The 24,734-nt window shown below is 37.8% G+C and overlaps 1 protein-coding gene across 3 annotated transcripts in view; it reads left to right on the top strand.

The window, feature by feature from the left end:
• The window catches only part of PRKD1 (protein kinase D1), a 335,451-nt gene that overhangs the window by 167,136 nt on the left and 143,581 nt on the right, over positions 1-24,734 (top strand). For all 3 annotated transcript variants that reach the window (XM_058738713.1, XM_058738712.1, XM_058738714.1), the window contains exon 2: positions 21,380-21,518. In XM_058738713.1, the coding sequence (XP_058594696.1) occupies positions 21,380-21,518 (139 nt within the window). The remainder of the gene's footprint in view (positions 1-21,379; positions 21,519-24,734) is intronic.

Genomic DNA, 24,734 nt, shown 5'->3' with positions numbered 1-24,734 from the left:
ATTCTGTAGCTGGATTATACAGTACCCATAGCCGTGTAAATAAAGTGTTTTGAGTAGTTTTGATATATGTGGCTGAAGAATTATATTTTTAAAATTGTAGTTCTTTGAAGCTACTTACATTGAAGTGATTTATAGTACACTGGTGGTAGGAACGTATAGAATGAAATGGGGAAATTATTCTGGAGAAGTAGTGAAACAAAATCATAGAGTACTGAAATATGCCAGTTCACAAATTAGCAAACTATATTAATAGTTCTTAGCAGTGAGTAAAATTTGTTTACATTCCAGTAATATTCTCCAAATCAATAAAGTGAGTCATTTCATAAGTAAGAAAAGAAGTTATATTTAAAGTAGGTGTCAAAATAGGCTTCTCTTACTAGTTCTGAAATAAATGAAAATTCATTTAGTGATTAATGGGGGAACTTCAGTTTATGGAGCATTCATCTGACAACTATTTATTGATTAACTGCTCTGTGCCTGGCCTTGTCCCAGGCATACGGGGATACAGCAATACATCAAACACATGGTCCCTGTTCAAATGAGGTCACATTTTACTGATTAAAGAGATACTATATATAGACACGATGAGGCAAATTATATAAAGATATTTGGTCAGAGACCTGAATTAAGTGAAGGTGTGCACCAGTGGACTGTTAGGTGGAAGGCAAAAGGAACAACAAGAACAGGTAAGATGAGGCTAAAGCCTCCCAGAAAGAGTGAGAGAGGAGAGAGTGGGAGAGAGTGGGAGTGACAGTTGGTAAGTGAGTGAGGTGAACTGAACCAAGCTCCTGTGGTTATCTAATGACTTGGTGAATCAGCATATCCACTTTTCTTCGCTTAATCTAAGGTTTGTGGAGGTGATAAGGTTAAAATACTGCATTTAGTCAAAGGAGGAAGGAGGAAATACCCACAGGGGCACAGAAAATGAGAATTAGACCCTCAGAGACCTGGAATTTCTAAATTGGGGAAACGTGCTTCTTCAGTGTGAGCAGTCTGCCAAAGTCATTGTAAACATCTGAGTGTTTGAATATGTCTGGGCTGTAACCTCTGCAGGGAAAGGAAATCCTGGTTTCTAAAAATAAAGACTGTTTTTATTTTAGGAGTCAAAGGGGAACAGATCATACCAGTAAATACAGGTCATTGACCTGTTTTAGTTGTGGATTTAGAGTATGAAGAAAGATCATCTCTTTAAATCCACGGATAGCTAGGTCCCCATATTGTAAAATGTCTCCACATGGATTGTAAAACCTCTATTGGGAAGTCATGAATTTGTTTTCAGTACTGGTTGAGTTGGTAACATTAAAGAAAAATGAAATAATAGTTAACCAATTCCTCCAGTACTTTCATGAGGTAAAATACTTTGCTTTGTTGTGACTTACTTATTCATGCATTTAATACTATATATTGAGCACATACTATGTACCAGACACTATTCTAGGCTGTTGAGGTGTAATAGTGAATCCGATGGAATTAAGTTCCTGTTCTAATGGAGCTGATGTTGTAGTTGGAAAACAGATAATATTTTTTTTTAAGTTTATTTACTTTGAGACAGTGAGTGTGGGGCAGAGAGAGAGGGGGAGAGAGAATCCCAGCCAAGCTCTGCACTGTCAGCACAGGGCTCGATCCCATGAACTGTGGCATCATGACCTGAGCCGAAACCAAGAGTCGGACACTTAACTGACTGAGCTACCCAGGTGCCCCCAGATAGTAATTTTTAAAAATGAAGATAGGGGCACCTGGGTGGCTCAGTAGGCTGAGCATCTGACTCTTGATTTCGGCTCAGGTCATGATCCCAGGGTCTCAGGATTCAGCCTCACATCAGGCTCCATCCTGAGGATGGAGGGAGCTTGAGATTCTCTCTCTTTCTCTCTCCCCTCTGTCCCTCTCCCCTGCATGTGCACGCTCTGTCTTAAAAAATAAAGAAAATAAGAATAAAAGTGAAGATGGATCTGTAACTTTAGGTGGTGATGATTTCTCTGAAGTAAAAGGAAATGGGATAAAAGAGCTTCAGTAAAGGAGCTGTATTTTATTAGGGTGGCCAGGGAAAGTCATGCTAAGGAGGTGCACTTGAGTAACAGGAAGGAGTTAGCCATGTGATAGAATATTGAGAAAAAGGAGTATTTCACACAGGTGCAGAAGAACAGGTGTCAAAGCCCTGAGGAAGAACTGTTTATGATTTATTTGAAAAATAGTAATGTGACCAGGGTGGAGGAAGTGTGGCAGAAGATGAGGGCAGAGATGCAATAGCAGAGTAAGATCATTGTGGGCTCAGCTTACGAATGAGAGATCATTCTTTAAGTGTGAAGAGAAGCCATCGGAAGGCTCCGATCTGATACACCAGGGCAAGTCCAATTTCTATGGGTAGAATAGGTTGTGCATCCAAGAGGAGAGCAGATGGCTCCGGCAGTTATTGTGGTCGGGGTGAGAGAGGGTGGCTTGGACTTGGGAGATAGCAGTGGAAATGGTGAAAAATTTTAGATTTGGAGTATAGCATGCTTTACTGTAGAGCCAATAAGATTTGTCAGTGGGTTCCATGTGCAATTAGAGAGAAAGAAAAAATGTAAAGATGATTCCAAGCTTTCTGACCCAGACAACTGGATGTTGGTGCCATTTGTTGAAATGAGTAGCAGTGGAGGGGAAGAACCGGGGATGAGTAGTTGTGACTTCTGTTGTGGACATGGTAATGTGAATACTGCATAGACGTATCCACCCGGAGATGTTGAATGTTGTTAGATAGATGGGTCTGTGTTTTACAGGAACGCTCAATGCTAGAGATAGACATTTGTGTCATCTGAGTGTATATGGTGTCTCAAGCCAGGAGACTGGATGAGATCCTCTAGGGTGATTATAAATAGAGAAAACAGACTTTCTGCAGAATGAGCCCTGAGCACTCCAGCATTCATGTAATAGATTGGAAGGAAGAGAAAGATTGAGTGATAGTGACTGAAAAGTTAGAGCCCGCCAAGCAGAAAGAAAACCAAGAGGATGCACTATTCTGGAATCAAGAGAAAAAAGTGTTTTGTAGGAGGGGGGAGTGATCAACTGGGGCACATGTTGCTGACATATTGCCTAAGAGGGTTTCCCATGGAACCTGGCAATGTGGAGAGCCGCTCCCCTGGAGGCAGTTCAAGTGAGAGTGTCTGCAGTGAGCCCTGAAACTTCTTGTGAGGGAAGTTTCTTTAAATGGGATGAGGGAATGGATGCCTGGGTGGTTCAGTCAATTAAGCGTCTGACTTGATTTCATCTCAGGTCATGATCTCATGGTTGTGACCTTGAGCCCTAGTGAGGCTCTTCTCTGACCTCTCCTCTGACCTAGCTGAGCCTGCTTGGGATTCTCTCTCTTCCAAGCTCTCTGCCCTTCCCCCGCTCATTTGCGTTCACATGCACTCCCTCTCTCTTTCTCTCTCTCTCTAAAGATAAATAAACATTTAAAAGAATAAATGGGGTGAGAGAAATGGGGTTCAGTTTGAAGTACAGTACGTCTAGACTGTTTTGCTGGCAATGTGAATTCTGATTAATGTATTTGAAGTTTTGTGATGAACAGTGTTGTGATTCTTAACACATTTCAGTCTCAACTAATGAATTTTATTTTCTATGAATGTAGAGTGATATATAAAAATTTATGTAAATATGTATATTTAGTGAACGTTAAAACATCATGTTCAGTTCAGGGGTGCCTGGAATATGAATTAGTGCAATGACTGGGTCCAGATGAAAGGACATATCACAGACCACCCTCTTATAAACTCTCAGTTCCTTCAAGAATACAATAGGGATTGCCATGCTATTCAGACGGCCCAGATTTCTCAAATGTCACAGTGTAAACCAGGTTCCTCTGAAGAGGGTTTTGTACTGCCCTACTTTAAAGTCAAATAGAAACTTGTCTCCCACTGTCTCACTTAACACATTTCCTACACTGGCTTCTTCCATCTTGACTGTCTTGTGATTATAAGCAAATTGGATCATAGAAATACAGAGGTAACAGGATGAAAAATGACAAAAAGTTAACTTTTGGGGGATTGCCTCTGGCAACTCTAGGAAATTCATGAATTTTCGGCTGAGAAAACAGAGAAGGGTATCTTAGATCTTAACGAAGCTGGGGGATATTTGTCTATATTGTTTACTACTGTTCTCCAAGCACCCCAAAAAATAAAAATATAAACTTGTACTGGAATAATTTATGTCACAAGGTATTAGTATAGTTATTGGCAGGTCCTTCTTCTTAAAAATTTCAATTTATTGGGGCACCTGGGTGGCCCAGTCTGTTGAGTGTCCGGCTTTGGTTCAGGTCGTGATCTCATGGTTCGTGAGTTCAAGCCCCATGTCAGGCTCTGCACTGACAGCTCAGAGCCTGGAACCTACTTTGGTTTCTGTGTTTCCCTCTCTCTCTGCCCCTCCCCTGCTCTCTCTCTCTCTCTCTCTCAAAAGTAAATATTAATTTTTTTTAAAAAACAACTTATTTTATATTAGCATATATATTTATAGATGACCTTATATAAGTTTGAAAAATGAAAGAAATTAACCTACTTAATGCTAAGTCATAGAATAAGAATTCACCTATAGATAGATATCCCCCCACTTTTCAAAAGGTTTGTTGAGCCACTTTGCTTTTATGAAAGACCTCCATTAGTACTGGTTTTAGCTAACTGAAAGGAATTTGAAGAGGATTCCTGCTTTTACAAAAGAAAAGGTGAAAAGTAAAAATAGTGTTGAGCATTTGTTTTGCAGTGAGCAGTTATCAAGGCAGCACGCACCCCCGGCAGTAAGAGTGGCCCCACAAAGACCCTTTCCCAGGACTACACTTCAGTGTGTCAGCATCCAGTCTCCACAGCTTTGAACTGTATCCGTGAGCATCTGTGCTTTACCTCCATTTATTTTGTGTATCCCTTAGCAAGATGTGTCCTAAGTCATTAGAAAAGCCTAAGAAAATTTGTTTTTTGTTTCTGAGAATGCTCAAAAATTTTCCCATGTGAAGAGATGGTAATTACCTCTTTGCTTTATACCATTTTGGTTTATGAAACGTTTTCTAGGAATGCTTTACTTTTGGATAGTGGGGGAAACCTGTATTCATTTTTGCCGTACACAAACGTCTGTAGGGTTTTTTTCCCCAAGGTCTCATTCTTTAATTATTTCCCTCAGGTGAACCTGTTATGAGAGAGAGCAACAGACCATTAGTCAGTTTTGCTGGAAATATAATACATTTCTCCATGACCCAGTAACCTGAATCAAAGTCCTAAGTCATCACAGATATTCATAAGTGTTTTTGCAGATATCTTAGAGAGAGAGAGAGAGAGAGAGAGAGAGAGAGAGAGAGAGAGAATCCCAAGCAGCCTCTGCACTGTCAGCACAGAGCCTGATGCAAGCTCAGACTTACAAACCATATCATGACCTGAGCTGAAGTTGGGCACTTAACCAACTGAGTCACCCAGGCACCTTGCAGATATCTTTTTACTACAAGCTTCAAGAAGTCTATGTAGGTGGGTCCAAGGCTGCTCTTGCCTGAGAGCTCAGCTGAGGACATCTGGCCCCTTGAGACTAAACTGAAAGGCCAATTTATTAAATGTTACTTTGGGTGGGGTGGCAGGTGGTTTTATTATCTTTGGCCATTACTAACTCTTCTGCATGCTACAGCATTCTTTCCAGAAGCTGTATAGCATTTTACAGGGGGTGAAGAAATTCTTTCCTATCTTGGGGAACATCTAAGTAATTGAGAGAAATTGTTTTCATTTTGATCCTTTAAATCAGATGCACTGCCTGCTTATCAGTACAAAGAAGAAAAAAAAAAACGGCTCCTTGGGGATTTGGTTTTCAGGAAATGAGATTTTTATCCATGGAACCAAAGGATCATTAGCAGCACAGTCAGAACAATGGAATTCCACAGTATCAATGCCAACATCCAAATCCATGGCCCTTGCTTTTTTTCTAGTACAGCACATGAAATTAACACCAAAATGTTATAATATGAATAAATATAAGGAAGGGAGTTGTTTAAAAATTAGGTAATTAAATTATTTTCATCAAATATAGGTTAGTTTTGAGTAAAAATAAGGTACCTTAGGTATAATGAACATTTGTATCAGAAAATTCACAAAACTGGAACTGAAGAAAGCCTTAGTGTACGAAGCTTTTTATAGTTTCAGGATCTTGCTCAAGCCAATTAGAAAGCATGTGAACTATGTTGAAGCTATAGGAATGAAGCAGAAATATCAGGACACTAAAGCATGCCTGATGTGTGCATTTGAGTGATCCCCCCATCTGGAATTTTTAGAGTGACCAAGAAATCTTGGTTTTCTTGTAACTAACTACTTATATAATTAATAACAAAAACAAACACCTATCATTTTCTGTGAGTCTATTATAAATACTGTGCATATGTTAGTTTTTTTAACATAACCTCTACAGTGGTTCTGGGAAGCAACCAATCAGTAACCCATCAGTAAACAACCAATCATAATACATATGATATGTCACATATATACATGTATATGTGTCAAATATAGAAATGTGCTGAGAGACAGGTTTCTTAATAAACATTAATTATGATAAAGTGCATGGCAAATTTTCAAGAAGGGTATAGTGTATGCCACATTTTCCAAACTTAATTTCAAACCTTATTGTCATAGAGCTTCTCATGGAGTAAGTACATAGGCTTTGAGAAATGTTAATTTTATCATTGAATTCAGATCTAGGTCTAAGTCCAGGGGATTCTTTTTTTTTTTTTTTTAATGTTTCATTTGTTTTTGAGAGAACGAGCACAGGTAGGAGTGGGGGAGGGACAGAAAGAGAGGGGGACAGAAGATCTGAAGTGGACTCCGTGCTGACAGCAGCACACTTGATGTGGGGCTCGAACTCATGAACTGCCAGATCATGAACTGAGTTGGAAGTTGGACGCTCAACTGACTGAGTCACCCAGGTGCCCCTAAGTCCAGGGGGTTCTTAGTGGATAAGCAGTTTGTGGGGTCTCATGTGGTATCAGGGCTATAAAGTAGATCCTGACCCAGGCATTAGTCCCAATGTGGCTTACCGTGAGATATGAAGGTGTAATGGTATAGGAACCAGGAATACTTTTTTCTGCCTTTCTTCATTAATCGAAGGAGACTTATCACTGTTACTGTTAAAGAACATGTAAGATTTTTGCACAGGTGCTTGCTCTGCCAGCAGCTCTCACCTCCAGCCAGTCTCCTTCCTAAGTGACTCTTTTTGAACATTGGATCTGAGCTGAAATGCCATTTCTTTAGGGAAGCTTTTCCGAATTCCCTGTCTAGTCCTTTGTTATATTCCTTTGTTGTAGGCCTTCTTAGAATAGTGCTCTATTTCTTCATTATACTTACCTCACTGTGCTGTTACACCCTCATTTGTGGGATTACCTGTCTAATGTCTATCTCCCCTACTTGGACAATCTCCCCTTCCTTATCTTGTGAGAAGAAGGGACCATATCTGGCTTCATTTATCATTATATATCTAGCTAGGGGCATAGTACCTAAATGTTTTCTCAGTATTTACTCAGTGAATGAAGGACTGTGAGCACTTGTGGTGTGCCGTGATATGTCTGCATCTCTCTTGAGATGGTTAGATTTGTGACATCAGCTTTTGAACTTTGTTTGGAAGGCCAGTGTCCCATACCCATTTCCTGTTCCTTTATGCATATTGTTCAGATAGCTTTGGTATCTGGTTTAGTCAAAATCAAACATTTTATAACATAAGAGTAAATAGTTAAAAAGGAGATGGTTTATTCATTTAGTTATTTTACTAAAGGTTGATTTTTTTAACTGACTTGCATAAGTGAGCAAGGTATTTATACAGTCCCAAACAATTTGAGAGTTAGTGCCATCATTAAAGATTACATAAATACTTTGTTGTAAATGTGTAATAGTAAATTAGCATTTTCTGGTCAGTGGTCTGTGTGTGTTCAAGTTTACAATTTAATTTTAATTTAATGAAAAATTATACTTCATGCATCTGAAATACACACACAGGTGTACTACACTAATATAATTATCCCTCATTTATTATCATCAATGAAGATGATAGATACATTTTGCAAATAAGAATACATTTTATTTTCCAATTTTATTTTAGATAATTTAATGGAAACCTTGTCAAATGTATTACTCAGTACTATGTGTTTATTTTTATCTAAAGAACCAATAATTCTTTAAATATCAATTATTGTTCTCTTATAATAAAACTCTCCTTTGAAGGTAGGATGTGTAAGACTGCCCCCCCTTCTCTTAATGACCCCAACCAGTTTTCTTCTGCTATAAAAGCTGTCCATTCTGCTGTCACCCAGCATTCAATGGCCTTCCTCACTGCCACGACCCTTTTAATGACTTGTCTATCTAGTAAGAACTGAAGATTGGCAGAGAATAGCTGTTTTAAAGTTCTTTAAGTCATTTACCTTAGTTTTGTTCAAAATCCAAAATCTATAAACCCAGGTCCAGCACTTTCTGGCAAAGAAAAGTGCTCAGGATTTTCAGTTCTGAATCACTGTTGGCTATACATTTGACCAATCTTCCTGTATTTCCTTTCTAGGAGAAGTAGAACTGTGAGGAAAGATCAAACAATATGATTTAGGAAATTAGGCTTCTCACCCTTGTTCTGGCTTTACCTAGCACTGTGTCCTTGGATAGATTCCTTAGTTAATTTTGGGCACCAATCTACTTCTCTAAATGAGAAGATAAAATAAATTAACTCTGGAAAATTTTCTTCTCCAAAGTTAATGATTCTTAATTTTTGGTAAAACCTTTTTAGTTGCTGTCATATTCTTCATTTTATCCAGCACATGCATCCATCATCATTAATTCATTAAAATAATGAACAACCATGTAGCCTTGTTAATAAACATAAAAAATATATAGTATTCTATAATGACAGTTGAATTCAGCGAGACAGAGTGAAGTACATTTTTTTCCCCATTTCCAAGCTGCACATCTACACACCTAATTACTGTTGTGTGAATAATTTCAGAGTGCCTACTAAGATTTCTAATAGTTATCACTGACTAGTAATCTGTCAAGGTATAATGCAGGATAATATGTTTTTACACAACACTGGTGAGGTTCTCATTAATTATTACCACCTATAATTGCTTGATATGAGCATTTATTTTAAACCTTAAAAGTTATGTACAACAAAATAATGATTTCAAGTACCTCCAGGAAGTCTCTACCCAGAAGTTGCTGCATTAGAGTTAATGATGTATTAAGTCATTCCTTACTGCCTTTGTCTTTTTAATAGATGACATACTATTCAAATTAAAGTAGAAGTTTCTGCTAATAATTGGGCATCAACTGAGTCACATCTCCTGCCTTAAAGATAAGCATGTGATTTATTAAATAGACTTCTTTAGCAATATCTGGTATATAACATCAGTATATTTATATGCCCTAGGAAGAAGAATTTATAGTCTAGCATTATTCCCCAAAGGTGTTGCAAGTTCAGTCTACATGCATGTTTCTGTGTCTTATAGTACAATCAACTTTTAAGTCTCATAGTCAAAATCTGCCATTTCACATTTAATCTAAAGATTCCAAGCAGACCTCTCTTTGATGAAATATATTCCTTCTTTTTTCAAGTATCTTTCTCTGTTTACTTTTCTGTAATGCAAACAGAGGGTCCAAATGTAAAATTATGAATGAAAATGATTGCTTCAACAATGGGATTTTGAACTTGATGGAAAGGAGAGTGGCTGAAAAAAGGAAATCTAAGCAGAAACAAGTGCATGGATCAGATTCTAGATCTTCCTTTAGGAAAGTAAGAGTGGAATAAATTGAAGTTCTGTCTTGAATGAGAAGAGGAAGTGTTTTGGCATGTGAGTGGAGAGAGGACTAATCAGAGTGACTTCTGTGTTTGTAAATTTGGTCCTTGAAGATTTTTGAAGTTGATAGACCCTTGGTGTTAGGCATCCCTTTTCAAAGGAAGCATTGGGGTTAGTGGAGCAGAGAGTCATGTGACTGCCGGTGTGGGCAAGAGACAGAACTGCAGAGGGAGGAACGCAAGAGCCGGGATTGTTTGCCAGAGTTATCTGCATTTGGACAGCATGCCCGTGGCCCAGAAAATAGCAAGGTAAAATGGAGAATGCATGTGCTCCTGGCTCTGCAGTGGACAGTTGTGTCGTTTTTCATGGCTTGGGCAGTGTATGATACATCATCTTATTTCACCACTGGAACTATCATTTAGCCATCATCATTCCAGAAATTGGAATTATGCAAAGGCTTTTAAAAACATTTCATGAAAATAGGTATTGCATATTTGTTTTCATGAATCACATCTTTTGGACTGAGAGATAAATGATTCGACCAAGAATCTATAATAACAGCTGCCACCCAGGAGGGAGAGCAAAGCACTACCTTTGACAGTGGTTCTTAGTTATTGTGGTGGAATACTATTCCGTTTCTGCCTGGCTTGGCAGGAGGGCTTGAGCAGAGGAGTTAGGGCAGGAGGAAAAAAGAAAGAGTAAAATGTGTTTGTTTGTTTGTTTGTTTTTCTGGTTTCTGTGTCCTAAGATTACATTCAGAAATTAGTCATATAGCTGTGTGGTCCTAGGATGGAATTCTTTTCATGTGCGTCTTTTTGAGGTTGTGAAATCACCAAATCAAAGAGCTTGTGCCCAAATTTGAATACAATTCAGGAATATGCCTTCAGATAGTATGAATTATTCACTTTTTCTTTTCCCCTTTCATTTTCACTTTATAACTTCTGTTTATAAATGAAAATTTAGTGTTCATGCTTTTGATGGGCTTAAACCAGCTCATAATTTTGTTTGTTGATACAGCTGTAATGCTGTGTACATGATAATCATGTCATTCACTAAGAATTTGTTTTTTCACATACTTATCTTTTATATACAGTACTTAAATTTTTGGTCTGTTATCAGACTTTTTTTTTTTTTTAATTGTGAGGTCATTAAAAAGGGGATAGGTTAGTTTCCTAGGCAGAGTTAATGATCCAAGTTTATGACTATTACCTTAGTGCTCGCTCACAACATCCCTCGGCAGGATCCAATTGACTTAAGGATCCACTGCTTTCAGAATCATCATCAACTGCCTAACTTTTCCTGCTTTTACAGCTCAATGCTGACATCATTCAGGTGCAACTCCGACAAGGGAATCAAGAGAGAGTTTCACCCAGCTGTTTAGGCATTCTTGTTAAAATAGTTGCTCATAATGTATCCTTGTTGTCTCAGTACTCCAGGAACAATACTGAGGTAGTATTCTGGCCAAACTAGCAAGTGGTGGCACCTTTCTAGTTTCTTTGTTCATTAAGGGTGGCCAGTCATGACACCACTTGTCACAAACAGGAGAGGTCTTTGAAAATAACTTGGAAAGCCTCTTTGATGAGAAGAGTACAATATTCAGGTGCCTGATGTGTCTTGTTATTGAGCAGAATAATTTAATTCGAGGATTTTCGTCACCTTCAGCAAAAGTAAACTGGCAGTGTATTTTCATTTCCTAATTAGGCCATCTCTCTCTTTCTCTCTTTTTTTTCTACTTGACTGAATCATAGATTAATTTGTTTCTGGTATGGCTTGTTTCTTGCCCTTTGTGATTGGCCTCAACTGTGGAAAAGCACCCTTTGTTCCTTAGAGTTCCTGTTGGCCAGGTCGCATTTCAGCAACTCATTAAAACATGTATTTATTCTACTCTGGAGCACATTGTCTGGCCAGCCATGAATTTATACTGAAATGTAACAGTAAATTGTGCTCTGTGGTCAAAAATGCCAAATGATACACACAGCAGCACAGAGGTTTCCAGCATAGGGTAGAATTAAAGAGCTTAGGACCAGTGCCGTGATTGTTGGCCGTATTTTCACAGTGGCCAGTTTTGTTACAGTGAAACTTGGAGTGAGCTTGAAATCACTTATCTCAGATGTTTGCGCTCACGACCACAAAGCCTCTGTGAAACACAGAACTGATCTTGTAATGAGCTCCAGCTGAGTTTACAAGCCTCTGAGCCTTTTTGAAAGCCTGTTTAGTTTAATGAGGGTTTTCAGATTTCAAAGCTCACACACCTTCACATAAAAACAGATGATTATGACCAAATTAGGGAATGTTGTTCCATGAGTGTTTTCCCCCAATATGTTCTCTTCTCAGTTGTCAGGCATTGTTTTGTTATACTTTTCACCTTCCAGGCATCATTTTTAAATATAATTTTTGGAAGTCTTATTGTGTATTTTCTATTTAAGCAGAATGTTATGTTACATCAAAGAAAAGATGTTTTGTTTTGGTTTTTTTTCTCTTACACAGTAAAAGGCAAATGTGCATATATTTTTTTCTGGCCAATAGGAAAAGGTATAATCTGAAAAAAAATCGAACCCTCACTTTCTGCTGCCATGACAACTGTCCCATGAGGCTAGGCCTTCATGTTCACCCCTGTGCCCTTCTTCACAAGGCTCTACAACCTGATTCTGAATGGCTTGTTAATGAAGAGAGAACAGCCATGTCTATGACCTAGTAAGAGGGAATGTGGGAGAGAGGATATCCACGCCCTTCATGAATATTTATAATGTGGTCTTTTTTTTTTATTTAGTCTTTTTTTTTTTTTTAATTTTTTTTTTTCAACGTTTGTTATTTATTTTTGGGACAGGAGACAGAGCATGAATGGGGGAGGGGCAGAGAGAGAGGGAGACACAGAATCGGAAACAGGCTCCAGGCTCCGAGCCATCAGCCCAGAGCCTGACGCGGGGCTCGAACTCACGGACCGCGAGATCGTGACCTGGCTGAAGTCGGACGCTTAACCGACTGCGCCACCCAGGCGCCCCTTTATTTAGTCTTTTTAAATAATAGCTTTGATATGTGTTGTATATATTGGCATTATGCTATCTATTCTTATTTTTAAAAGTGTTTTGTGAGTCAGAAAGAAATATAATAATTAGCATGTGAGGCACTCAAGCCTTACTTGAATACAAAATCATCCATTCCATATACCCACAGTTTTACAGAGGCCTCTCTGTAAACAGAATGTGATGGTCAAACGTTAGCAATATAGGACCATAAAGAAACAGGATATAGTGATGCTCTTGAAGAAAGCAAGAGGCGTATGGACATGTTGACAGAAATTGTGATGAGGCGACAGAATCCTTGTCTCCCAAGCCCCCACTTCAGTATTGCCACCTGGTCCCTCCCCCACACAGCACGCCCACAAGACATTAGTTAGAAGACACTGTAAAGTTTGGCTCTTCTTTGGGGAAATACTTGCTGTTTTCTCTCTCTTCCTCCCCAGCTACAATTGTCTACTCACCCCAACTCAAACACTGTATCCCTTCAATTTTCTCTTTCCTATCGTGAATCAGAATCAGCTATTCATGGTTTTGGAAAGGATATGGTAAGAGCATCCATGCATTAGTTAATGTAGTGTATTTTGAAGAACACTTGTGTTCAATCAGGGAAAACTGTTTCAGTAAAAGTTTAGTCCAAACTCTCAAAGTGAGGTTTAAGAGTTGTAATTTTTAATTTTGTAATTTTATTAAATGCATTTTGTATCTTTATTTCAATGTAATCTTAGAATATACTCTTATCAATTGAAGACATTTTTTTTTTCTTTAACTGGCTTTTCTTGCAAATGCTGTTTACATAGAATTAGGTAGTCAAAAGGCTGGGTGGAAAAGATGAGCATTCTATATTTAAAAGGCACATGAGACTTTGAGTTCTACTCACAAGGAGTGTCTGGTATGGGATAGGCTCATCTGTTCCAAACAAATAGAAAACCATGAAAAATATGTAGAATGCCTGTTTTAGACACTGTCCAATGGAAATGCAGGACTGTGATCCCTGAGAGAAGAGAAACAAACATGGTAAGTACTATAGCTGTCTGAACTTTCTGCCTGGATGGAGGATCCAGAGTGTAGTGTAGGGAGAGAGAACCTAAGAAGAGCCTCCTTGTCTGGCTGCACAGAAGAGACACAGAATAGAGCTTAAGGTGACCAGGTCAAAGGATTTTTAGGGGAGAAATACTAGAAAGGTAGGACATATACAGAGAAAGAGCTTCAGAAATCTGCTTAAAAGTCTGCTTGAGTATTAGACTGAATACAAATATGTGTGTGTGTGTGGGGTGAAAATCTGTAAGTCAGAGGAAAGAGCAGCTGCTGGGAAGCTGTGAAATGAACACTTTCCAGAGCCCACACAGGGCTGGGAGACTGTTGAATTTCTATCAGGCAAATGGGAGAAATTTCACTGAACACTTCAAGTATTCCATAGAGATGTTCAAAGAATTATATATTAATAGTAGGGTTAAACTATCCCTAGAGGAAATACTACTCTAGAGCTGCCTTAACAATGCTTAAAAATAAGCCTTGAAAAGATAAAACTGATCTGTAATTATCTTAATATTTTGCTAAGACAAATACCAATGTTGTCTTCAAAGGAAGACAACAAAGTCCAGCTGCTCACATTAATTCATAAAATCTGGCATCTAATTTAAAAAGTACACCTAGGTTCTACAGATAAATGAAATCATATGGTATCTTCATTTCTCTGACTTATTTCTGGCAGCATTATACCCACTAGGTCCATCCATGTTGTTGCAAATGGCAAGATCTCATTTTTTTATATGACTAAGTAACATTCCATCATACACACACACACACACACACACACACACACACCCTATATTTTATTTATCCATTTATTTATCAGTGGACACTTGGTTGCTTCTGTATCTTTGCTGTTGTAAATAATACTGCCATAAATAAAGGGTTGAATATATCTTTTTGAACTGGTGTTTTTATTTTCTTTGGGTAAATACTCAGTAGCAGAGTTACTGGATCATATAGCATTTCTATTTTTACACGAAATGAAATAAGTCAGGCAGAGAAAGACAAATACCATATGATTTCACTTATATATGGAATCTAAAAAACAAATGAACAAACAAGAAAACGTAGATATAGACCCATAAGTGTAGAGAACAAACTGGTGGTTGCTGGAGGGGAGGAGGTAGGGGATTGGAAAAAATGGGTGAAGGGGAGTGGGAGGTACAGGTTCCCAGTTATGGAATGAATAAATCATAAGGATGAAAGGTACAGCATAGCAAACATAGCCAATCAAGGCATTATAATAGCATTCCATGGTAAGAGATGGTAGCTACACTTGTGATTAGCTTAGCATAACATATAGAATTATTGAACCACTGTGTTGTACATCTGAAACTAACGTAACATTCTATGTTAACTGTACTTCAATTTTTTTTAAATTTTTTTTAACGTTTATTTTTGAGACAGAGAGAGACAGAGCATGAATGGGGGAGGGTCAGAGAGAGAGGGAGACACAGAATCGGAAGCAGGCTCCAGGCTCTGAGCTGTCAGCACAGAGCCTGACGTGGGGCTCGAACTCACGGACCGTGAGAACATGACCTGAGCCGAAGTCGGACGCCCAACCGACCAAGCCACCCAGGCGCCCCACAATTTTTTTTTTAAGTATACCTATGAAAAAGCAGGAAATGTAGGAGGAAATGTTACATACAACCAGGATCAAAAGAGTTAATGGAAGTAGACCAGAAATGGTGGAAGTGATAGACTTAGTAGAAAAGAATTTTTAAGGATTTATGTGAAAATATGAGGTGAAAGACTTGTACAATGAAAACTATAAAACACTGCTCAAAGAAGGGGAAAAAACACAAACAGAAATTCTACGTTCATGTATTAGAAGAATTAATATTGTTAAAATGTCCATACTACCCAAAGCAATCTACAGATTTAATGCAATCTTTATCAAAATACCAACAGCATTTTTCAGAAGTAGAAGAAACAATTCTGAAATCTATATGGAACTACAAAAAACTCCAAATATCCCAAGCAATTTTAGCAAGAAGGAGAACACTGGAGGCATATTTTCTGATTTCAAGATATGTTATAGTAATCAAAACAGTATGGAACTGGCTTGAAAATAGATCTATAGACCAACAGTATGGAACTGACCAATGGTCAGAGACTGATCTAGCAAAAATGGAGAAAAGACACAAATTATGAGAAAGTATGAAGAGACATCACTATAGACACTACAGATGTTAAAAAAGTGATAAAGGAATAATATTTTTAAAAAGTCTTTTTGCCTAGATAATCAGCAATTTGGATAAAATGAGTAGGTTCCTTGAAAGAAAACTGCCAAAGCTCACTTAAGAGGAAATTGAAATCTAAGTAGTGCTATCTAAGAGCTAAATCTTAGTAGAAAAATTCAGGCTTATATGCCTTTGCTGGAGAATTCTACCAGACAGTAAGGAAGAACTTACACCAACTCTATTCAAATCTTTAAGGATATGAGAAAAAAAAAAAAAAAAAGAGAGCCTTGATCTGTTTTTTACTTCATTCAGAAATCATCCCAAAGTGTATCATAGATCCAAATATGAAACCCCCAACCATAAAATGTAGAATAAAACATAGGAGAATATCTGTGTTATTTTCAGTTATACAAAGATTTATTAGGTCTTGAACCAAAAGCATGATCCATAAGGAAATATTTGAAATAAGTTGGGCTTCATATAAATTAAGAACTTTAGAAAACAATGGGTAGAGAATGAAAAGACAAGCCACAAACTGGAAGAAAAATCTGTAAAACACATATCTGATAAAAAGCTTTTATCTAGAATATATATAGAGAGAACTATTGCAGCTCAATAATAAGACAATTCAATTTAAAAAAAATGGGCAGAGGAGTTGATCAGTTGTGTGCATGACGGGGCATATAAGCACAGGGAAGGATGCTCAGGCTCATTAGTCATTAGGGAAATGCAAATTAAAACTGTGAGATACTATTATACCTGTTAGAATGTCTAAAATAAAAACAACCAACATTACCAAGTGCTGTCAAAGATGCAGAGCAACTGGAACTCTCATACACTGCTTGTAGGAATGTCAAATGGTATAGGCATTTTGGCAATTTTGTATAAAGTTATCCGGATACTTCCATCCACCCCACAGAAATAAAAACTTGTGTTCACACAAAAACCTCTAAGTGAACATTTATAGCAACTTTATTTGTAATAGTCAAAAATTGGAACTAAAATGCCCCTCAACTGGGGAATGGGTACATACACTTTGGTATATCCATGCAATACAATGGAGCACTCCTCAGCAATAAAACGGAATACATTAATGATACATATAACAGAATGGACAATTTCAGATTTATTACACTAAGTGTGAAAAAAGTCAGATTCAAAATTAGGTACAATAGAAATGGGATAATATCATTTATATGACATTCTAGAAAAGACCAAATTATAGAGACAGAAAGCTGATCAGTATTTTCTAGGGGTTAAGGGTCAGGGGAGAAGTTGATAATAAATGGGCATGGAGAAATTTTAGGGGGTGATGGGAACTGTTCTATATCTTGGCTGTTTTGTGTATAGCACATATATGGTATGTAGTTATTATATACATTTGTAAAAACTTTCAGGACTACACACTAAAAAGGGTGAATTTTATTGTATGTCAATTATACCTTAATGAACTATTTAAAATAGCATAAAGGGGCATCTGAGTGTCAATTCTTGATTTCTTCTCAGGTCATGATCTCAGGGTTTGTGAATTTGAGCTGACATTGGGTTCTGAGCTGACGGCGTGGAGTCTGCTTGGGATTCTCTGTCTCTCCCTCTCTCTCTGCCCCTCTCCTGTGTGCTCTCTCAAAAATAAATAAATCTTAAAAATAGCACAAAAATACCAAATACTTAAAGGCAAATTTAGCAAATATATCTAAGACATGTACAATGAAAACTACAAAACATTTTTGAGAGAAATTTAAGAGACTAATAAATAGGGCAATATATCTTGTTCATAATAAAGTACAAGTCTCTGCATTGTTAAAATACAGTCCTACCCAACTGATCTATGTTTGTTTCAATGTAATATCATTGAAAGTCATTGCAGATTTTTTTGTAGAAATTACAAAGTGATTCTAAAATGTGTATGGAAATTCAGAAGACCTATAATATCCAAAGCAATTTTGAAAAGAAAAAAAAGACCCTACCTGACTTTATGGCTTAGTATAAAGCACCAATAATAAGTATAATGTGTTAATATATAATCAAACATACAATTATATGACCCAGAAATTCTGTTCCTCGCTATTTACTCATAAAAATTGAGAAACACCCACTAAAATACTTGCACATAAATGTTCATAGCATTATTATTTGTGATAGCCACAAATTGGAAAAAAAAATACAAATATCCATCTGAGGGTAAATAATTATCCTAGGTCCATGTAATGAAATACTAGTAACTGATAAATAGAGAGGATTCCCAAAGGCAGTATGTATAAATAAGTCTCAAAAATATAGTGAGCAAAATAAGTTAGCCAGAAAAGAGTATATAGTATATACTGTATGATTTCATTTGTATGAAACTCTGTAGCAGGTGAACTATGGTGACAAAAAGCAAATCTGTGCATAGGGTCAACATTGTAAATAGCATCAACTGCAAGAGGGTATAATAAAATTTGGGGGAGGTTGATGTAAATGTTTCATGGCCTGGGGTGCATGGATGGCTCAGTCGATCTAGCATCCGACTTTTGATTTCTCACTGTTCCTGGGATCGAGCCAGGAGTTGGGCTCTGAACATGGAGTCTGCTCGGGATTCTCTCTCTCTCTGCCCCTCCCCTACTCACATGCACACACTTTCTCTCTCTCTCTCTCAAAATAAATAAACATTTAAAAGAAACGTTTTCTGGCCTGATTGTGACTTTGGTTGCATGAGTGTTGATGATTGTCGAAATACAGACTTCTATCCATTTTATTTGTTAATTATATCTCAGTGAAGTTGATTTTTAAAATAGTATATGAACTATTCATTGCTTTTAAGTTAGGGAAAATGGTATTGTACTTTTCCCTATAAAACAGTACTCTTTCCTCCTTGTACTCTAAAAATATTGTTGGCATGCCTGGGTGACTCAGTCGGTTGGTTAAGCAGCCAACTTCAGCTCAGGTCATGATCTCATGGTTCATGAGTTCGAGCCCCATGTCAGGCTCTGTGCTGACAGCTCAGAGCCTGGAGCCTGCTTCAGATTCTGTGCCTTCCGCTGTCTCTCTGCCCACCCCCCCCCCCCCAGTCATGCTCTGTCTCTCTCAAATAAAATAAATAAGTATTAAGAAAGTAATAATAATAAAATATTTTTATTACCAAAAAAGGAACTTATTTTTCTTTTAATTAGCACAACGAAAGCAGTAACATCATTTCAGCTCTTGTGTTTGCTTTAAGGAAGCCAACTTTTTTTTTTTTTTAATTTTTAACTCTTATTTATTTTTGAGAGAGAGACACACAAAGAGTGTGAGTGAGGGAGGGGCAGACATAGAATCTGAAGCAGGCTCCAGGCTCTGAGCTGTCAGCACAGAGTCCAACGTGGGGCTCAAACCTAGGAACGTGAGATCATGACCTGAGCTGAAGTTGGACACTTCACTGACTGAGTGAGCCACCCGGGTGCTCTGGAAGCCAGCTTTTCTAAGTGATAAGTAGTAGCAGTTTTGTTTTGTTTTTTAATCTTTACTTCTTTTTGAGACAGAGAGACAGAGTGCAAGCGGGGGAGGGATAGAGAGAGGGAGACACAGAATCCAAAGTAGGCTCCAGGCTTCGAGCTGTCAGCACAGAGCCCAATGCGGGGCTCAAACCCACGAACCGTTAGATCATGACCTGAGCTGACGTCGACGTTTAACCGACTGAGCCACCCAGGCGCCCCGAACTAGTTTTAAGCTTGGTCACCAACAGACTCTTAAGCAAGACGATGATCTGAATATACTTAATTTTAATTTATACAAAATGCGTCATTTGAATGTAGCCCCTAAATTTATTAATAAGAAAAAATAAAGAGGAATTCACAATACAATGTATTTATCTGCAGAAGATAACCACATTCTGGACATTTTTCCATGACAGTAGCCCCTTAAAATACACTTTTATTGACTTTAGTGTCAGACCCATCCTGTTACATGAACAAAAAAGACAGTATTCTCTCCTTGACTATGACCTTTCCCACTACATTACAAATATCAACATATAAAAGAAATCATAATTCTTAATAATTAAGTGAAAAAGTTGTATGTGAGAAAAGAGTCCTTTACACATAAAAATTAACTTAGATTGTTTGATTGTTTTAACAGAAATATCCAATGCCACTGCAGATGGACCTACTCTTAACACTGCCCCTGAGATTGTGGATTGGTAGTTTTATTAATGGTTTGAAGTTCGCTTTAAGATCCTTAAGGATGTTTCTATCCTTTGATCAAATAATTCTACTCTTAAAATGGAATTATACATTAGGACTGTGGTCTGAATTTAGAACCTTTTCTTGCTTTAGGAGGGAGATGGGAAATACAGGGAATAATATTAATTGTTAATATTATAATAGTAATTGTTACCGTTAAAATTTTTTAGATTTTTCTCCTATAAAATATCATTCATTATATGCCTGCTATTGGGAGATAATCCTTGAGTAATAAACTCTTGGATTTATCCCTGTGGAGGGAATTTAAGCCTGATGTATTTAAAACAAATTGACTTTTGGATCCTGAGAAACGTAACAGAAACCCATGGGGGAGGGGAAGGAAAAAAAAAAAAAAAGAGGTTAGGGTGGGAGAGAGCCAAAGCATAAGAGACTGTTAAAAACTGAGAACAAACTGAGGGTTGATGGGGGGTGGGAGGGAGGGTAGGGTGGGTGATGGGTATTGAGGAGGGCACCTTTTGGGATGAGCACTGGGTGTTGTATGGAAACCAATTTGACAGTAAAATTCATATATTAAAAAATAAATAAATAAAAATAAAACAAATTGACTTTTAACTATTGTTCATAATCTATTTAACTTAGATTGCATGAAAATTAAATGCAATGTATGGGCAATAACAAAAAGGAGAGTTGGTTTGTCTCCTCTGGTGCTTTCCTGAGTCAAAGAATCTAGATAATACTTCAGCCCGCACACAGAACATGATCAGTTTTATTGAGTCGTCTCATATTTTTGAATATGCCAAAATGGACACACCTTTTTTTTTTTTTTTTGCAAGCAGATTGCAACAATATGTGTAATGGAATTGTAATAAACTGATTCCCATTTTTATGCTACTGGATTGCTATAGATCTTGTGAGAATGCACAGTTCTTCCCACCTATTATATTTCTTAGCCACCTCACTGCCAGGAGTCTCTCTGATTTTTATCTCATATTCTTCCATTTCCTTGCCCTCTAATTAGAAGACCGTTTGGTCCTTATTGCCCTTATCACATGTGATTTCTTTCCTCCTGACTTGGAGGTATGTCAGTATCAACTTTGCTATCCACTTTCAGTGTTCTGGATACTTTGAACTTTTATAATTAGCTGTGTTTTTACCCTGACATTTATTTGGTTTCTATTTTAAATTGAGAAGGTTTTGACATCTAACCTATTGTGGTATCTGTATTTACAGTTCCCCGAATGTGGTTTCTATGGAATGTATGATAAGATCCTGCTTTTTCGCCACGACCCTACCTCCGAAAACATCCTTCAGCTGGTGAAAACGGCTAGCGATATCCAGGAAGGCGATCTTATTGAAGTTGTCTTGTCAGGTAGTACTTTTATTTCTCTATCCATAGATCAATAATTTCTATTTGAAGAAATCTTGGGCATAAGTTTTTAAGGGTAACAGAAAACATACATCAAAATTGGGCCCAAAAGGAAATTTTGGGCTTCTGTCTACAGGAACTTTCAAAATTTTTTCAGAAAAAGCAAACAGTTTGCCTTGAATTGGCTGTTTCTGCATCCAGTATTGTCCCACTTTTCCCAAATTTACAGTCTCCCCAGCCTCCCAGCAACACACAGGCTTACTTTCATTTATCACCTTGAATCATTTGGACAGCGGCAAAAGCAAACAAAAAAACTCACCAGAGGTGAAAGACAGGTGTTAGGGCCCCACATGTATGGAGGGTATGGAAGCCAAGAAATGACAACAGGGCTAGGTAGGAATCCATTACTTTCATTAAGTCAGAAGCCTGCTTACTATAAGCCAAGGCCAAGTTGGAAACCAGAGTTCAGGAGTTACAGCAGATGAGGCCATGCCATCTCGAGGAGCAGCTGCTCTCAGATAGAAATCTGCCCAGATTTATATTTCTTGTTTAGCATTTACAAGTTACTAATGGGACTTTGTGTATCAATACAGAAAAACAAAAAACCAAAACAAAACAAAACAAAAACAGTGTATTTCACTTAAAAAAAAAAGTGCCAAGGAACAGCTGTACAGGGATCCTCACAAAAATGATCAGTGCAGCAATGTGAAGAGACCCAGATTTTTAATGTTTATTTTTGTTAAAATTGAGGAATTATTGAGAAACTCAGATTGTATTGCTCTTTTGTTTGTTATTTCTTTGACTAAAGGAAATCCATTGGCTTTAATGATTCTAGATTTTACTTCTTTAAGTTCCTCAACTTGTTCAGCGCCCAGGCCTCGGTTGCACTGATTAGAATTCAGTTGGACTTTGCCTGGATGCAGTCCAATTCACTAGGTCTTTGCTGATCACCTATCATTGTGTGATGTCCTGGGATCACCACATTTTCATTGTGTAGATAGATCCTATGAAACAACTTGCTTTGCAGAAAAAAGTAATAATTTTCTTGTTTATAGGGTTGCCACTTGCTAAAGAAACCAAAAAAGAAAAGGCTTACATGTGTTTTTTTGTAGATAATGCCAACCACTTTTATGTTCTATGATTTTTTCATATATATATTTTATTCAAGTATGATTAATGTCTAGTGTTACATTAGTTTCACGTGTACAATATAGTGACTCAGCAATTCTGTACATTACTCAGTGCTCATGAGCACTCCCCACCTCCCCTCCCTGTGGCAGCCATCAGTTTGTTCTCTATAGTTAAGAGTCATCTTTTGTTTGTCTCTTTTTTCCTTTGTTCATTTGTTTCTTAAATTCTACCTTGAGTGAAATCACATGGTATTTGTCTCTCTCTGACTTATTTCACTTATTGTTATACCCTCTAGATCTATCCATGTTGTTGCAAAGAGCAGGATTTCATTCTTTTTTATGGCTGAGTAATATTCCATCGTGTGTGTGTGTGTGTGTGTGTGTGTGTGTGTGTGTGTGCGCGCGTGCACGCGCATGTATTGAATCTTCTTTATTCATTCTTAATGGATGGACACGTGGGTTGCTTCCATATCTTGGCCCTTATAAATAATGCTGCAATAAACACTAAGGGTACATCTATCATTTTGATTTACTAGTGGAATCTAACTGGATTATATGGTAGTTCTATTTTTAATTCTTTGAGAAACTGCCATGCTATTACCTTTCTTGGACTCTTTCAGAAACCAGTGCACCTGGCCTCAAAAAACTAGTGCTTAGACATGTCGTTTTTTTCAGTTTCCTATTTCTCAGCAGTAGGGGCTGCCTGAAATAAATTATTCAGGGAAATCATGCCCTGGATCCATCCTCTCTATAATTCATATCAAACTCACAGTCAGACTGCTTCACAAATAATGTAATGTGTTTTATGAATCTTTTTTGCCTGTGGCAATGTCCAGAAATATATGAGAATTTTTAAAATTGCATTTCAAAATTTAATTTATTTTTCTTTCCATTTTACTTTTGTTGTCAAGTGTTTTATAGTAGTTCCAGGCAGATTGAATGCAAGCTGTGTGTGGGTGTGCTTGCGCCGTTGAAAGGGGCTGCCTCTGTGCATGTGATCTCTGTGTCATAGAGCAGGACCTGCTCTTGGGCACAGTGACCCGATGTGGCCCTCTGCATTGCTTCATAGCACCGAGAACTGCATTGTGCTTCTCCTCGCTGTCTTTGCGAACCAAAATCCTCATTGTGTTTACGTTCCACTTCTTTTGTCATCCACCCTTTCCATTCCATGTTCTCTTCTCCATCTCCCTGGCCTTGATTGCTCAGAGGGCATTTAAGGGCAACCTTTTTTTTACCTGCTGCCCCAGCACCAGGCTCAGGAAGGCCTCTCCTGCTCTTATCAGCTATCTTGTTGGTATTTAAAAGGAGCTGTTCTATAACAGCCTAGTTGCAGATTTGGACCTGGAGCCTTTCAACTTTTTTGCTCCACATAGTCTCACTTCCCCAGTGTCATTTAACCCTTAAATATACAATTATATATATTTAATTAAACATATATAATTACATATAATATATGTAATATATGTATTTATATGTACACACATTCAATTATGTTTAATTGATGATCTCCAACGTTTCCCCGTTAGCTTCTTTGGCAACTATATTCTCCCTCCTCTCCTACTCTAATGCTGAGCCTTGTGATTTTCTCGATAAATGTTAAAAATGATTTTTCTTTAAAACCTCCCCTACCCGCATTACAGTCCTGGCTTTTCCCAGGCCTCTTTCCTTCCTGTTTGTTGTCAGTCACCTGCAGCACAGTCCCACACCTGAGCTCACCAATAAGACTTGGTCCAACTCTGAGGTCTTCACACCGGCACACCCCCTTCATCTTGCCTGTTGCTACCAAATCCACATCCTAGGTGCTGCCATTTGACTGTAGTTTTCAGTCACTAACTCCCTACCGTTTTAGGACCATTTTTCTTTCTTCTTCTCTCCCCACAGCACACAGGCCACCACCTGCATGTCATACATCACTTTGATGCAGTCTCTAGTATCTCATGTTTTCCTATACCCTAGTTGGGCCTGTTATATGTGTCTATAATCTGATTTACATTACCATCCATTTTTGCCATTCCTGTTCCTGAGCCACACATGTCCCCTGAGAGTCCCCTGCCCCTGTGTCTCAGTTTATACTCGTCTTTACCAACCT

Source organism: Neofelis nebulosa, chromosome 7 (assembly GCF_028018385.1).
Source record: "Neofelis nebulosa isolate mNeoNeb1 chromosome 7, mNeoNeb1.pri, whole genome shotgun sequence".
NCBI lineage: Eukaryota > Metazoa > Chordata > Mammalia > Carnivora > Felidae > Neofelis > Neofelis nebulosa.
This window is presented reverse-complemented; position numbering and strand designations above follow the sequence as displayed.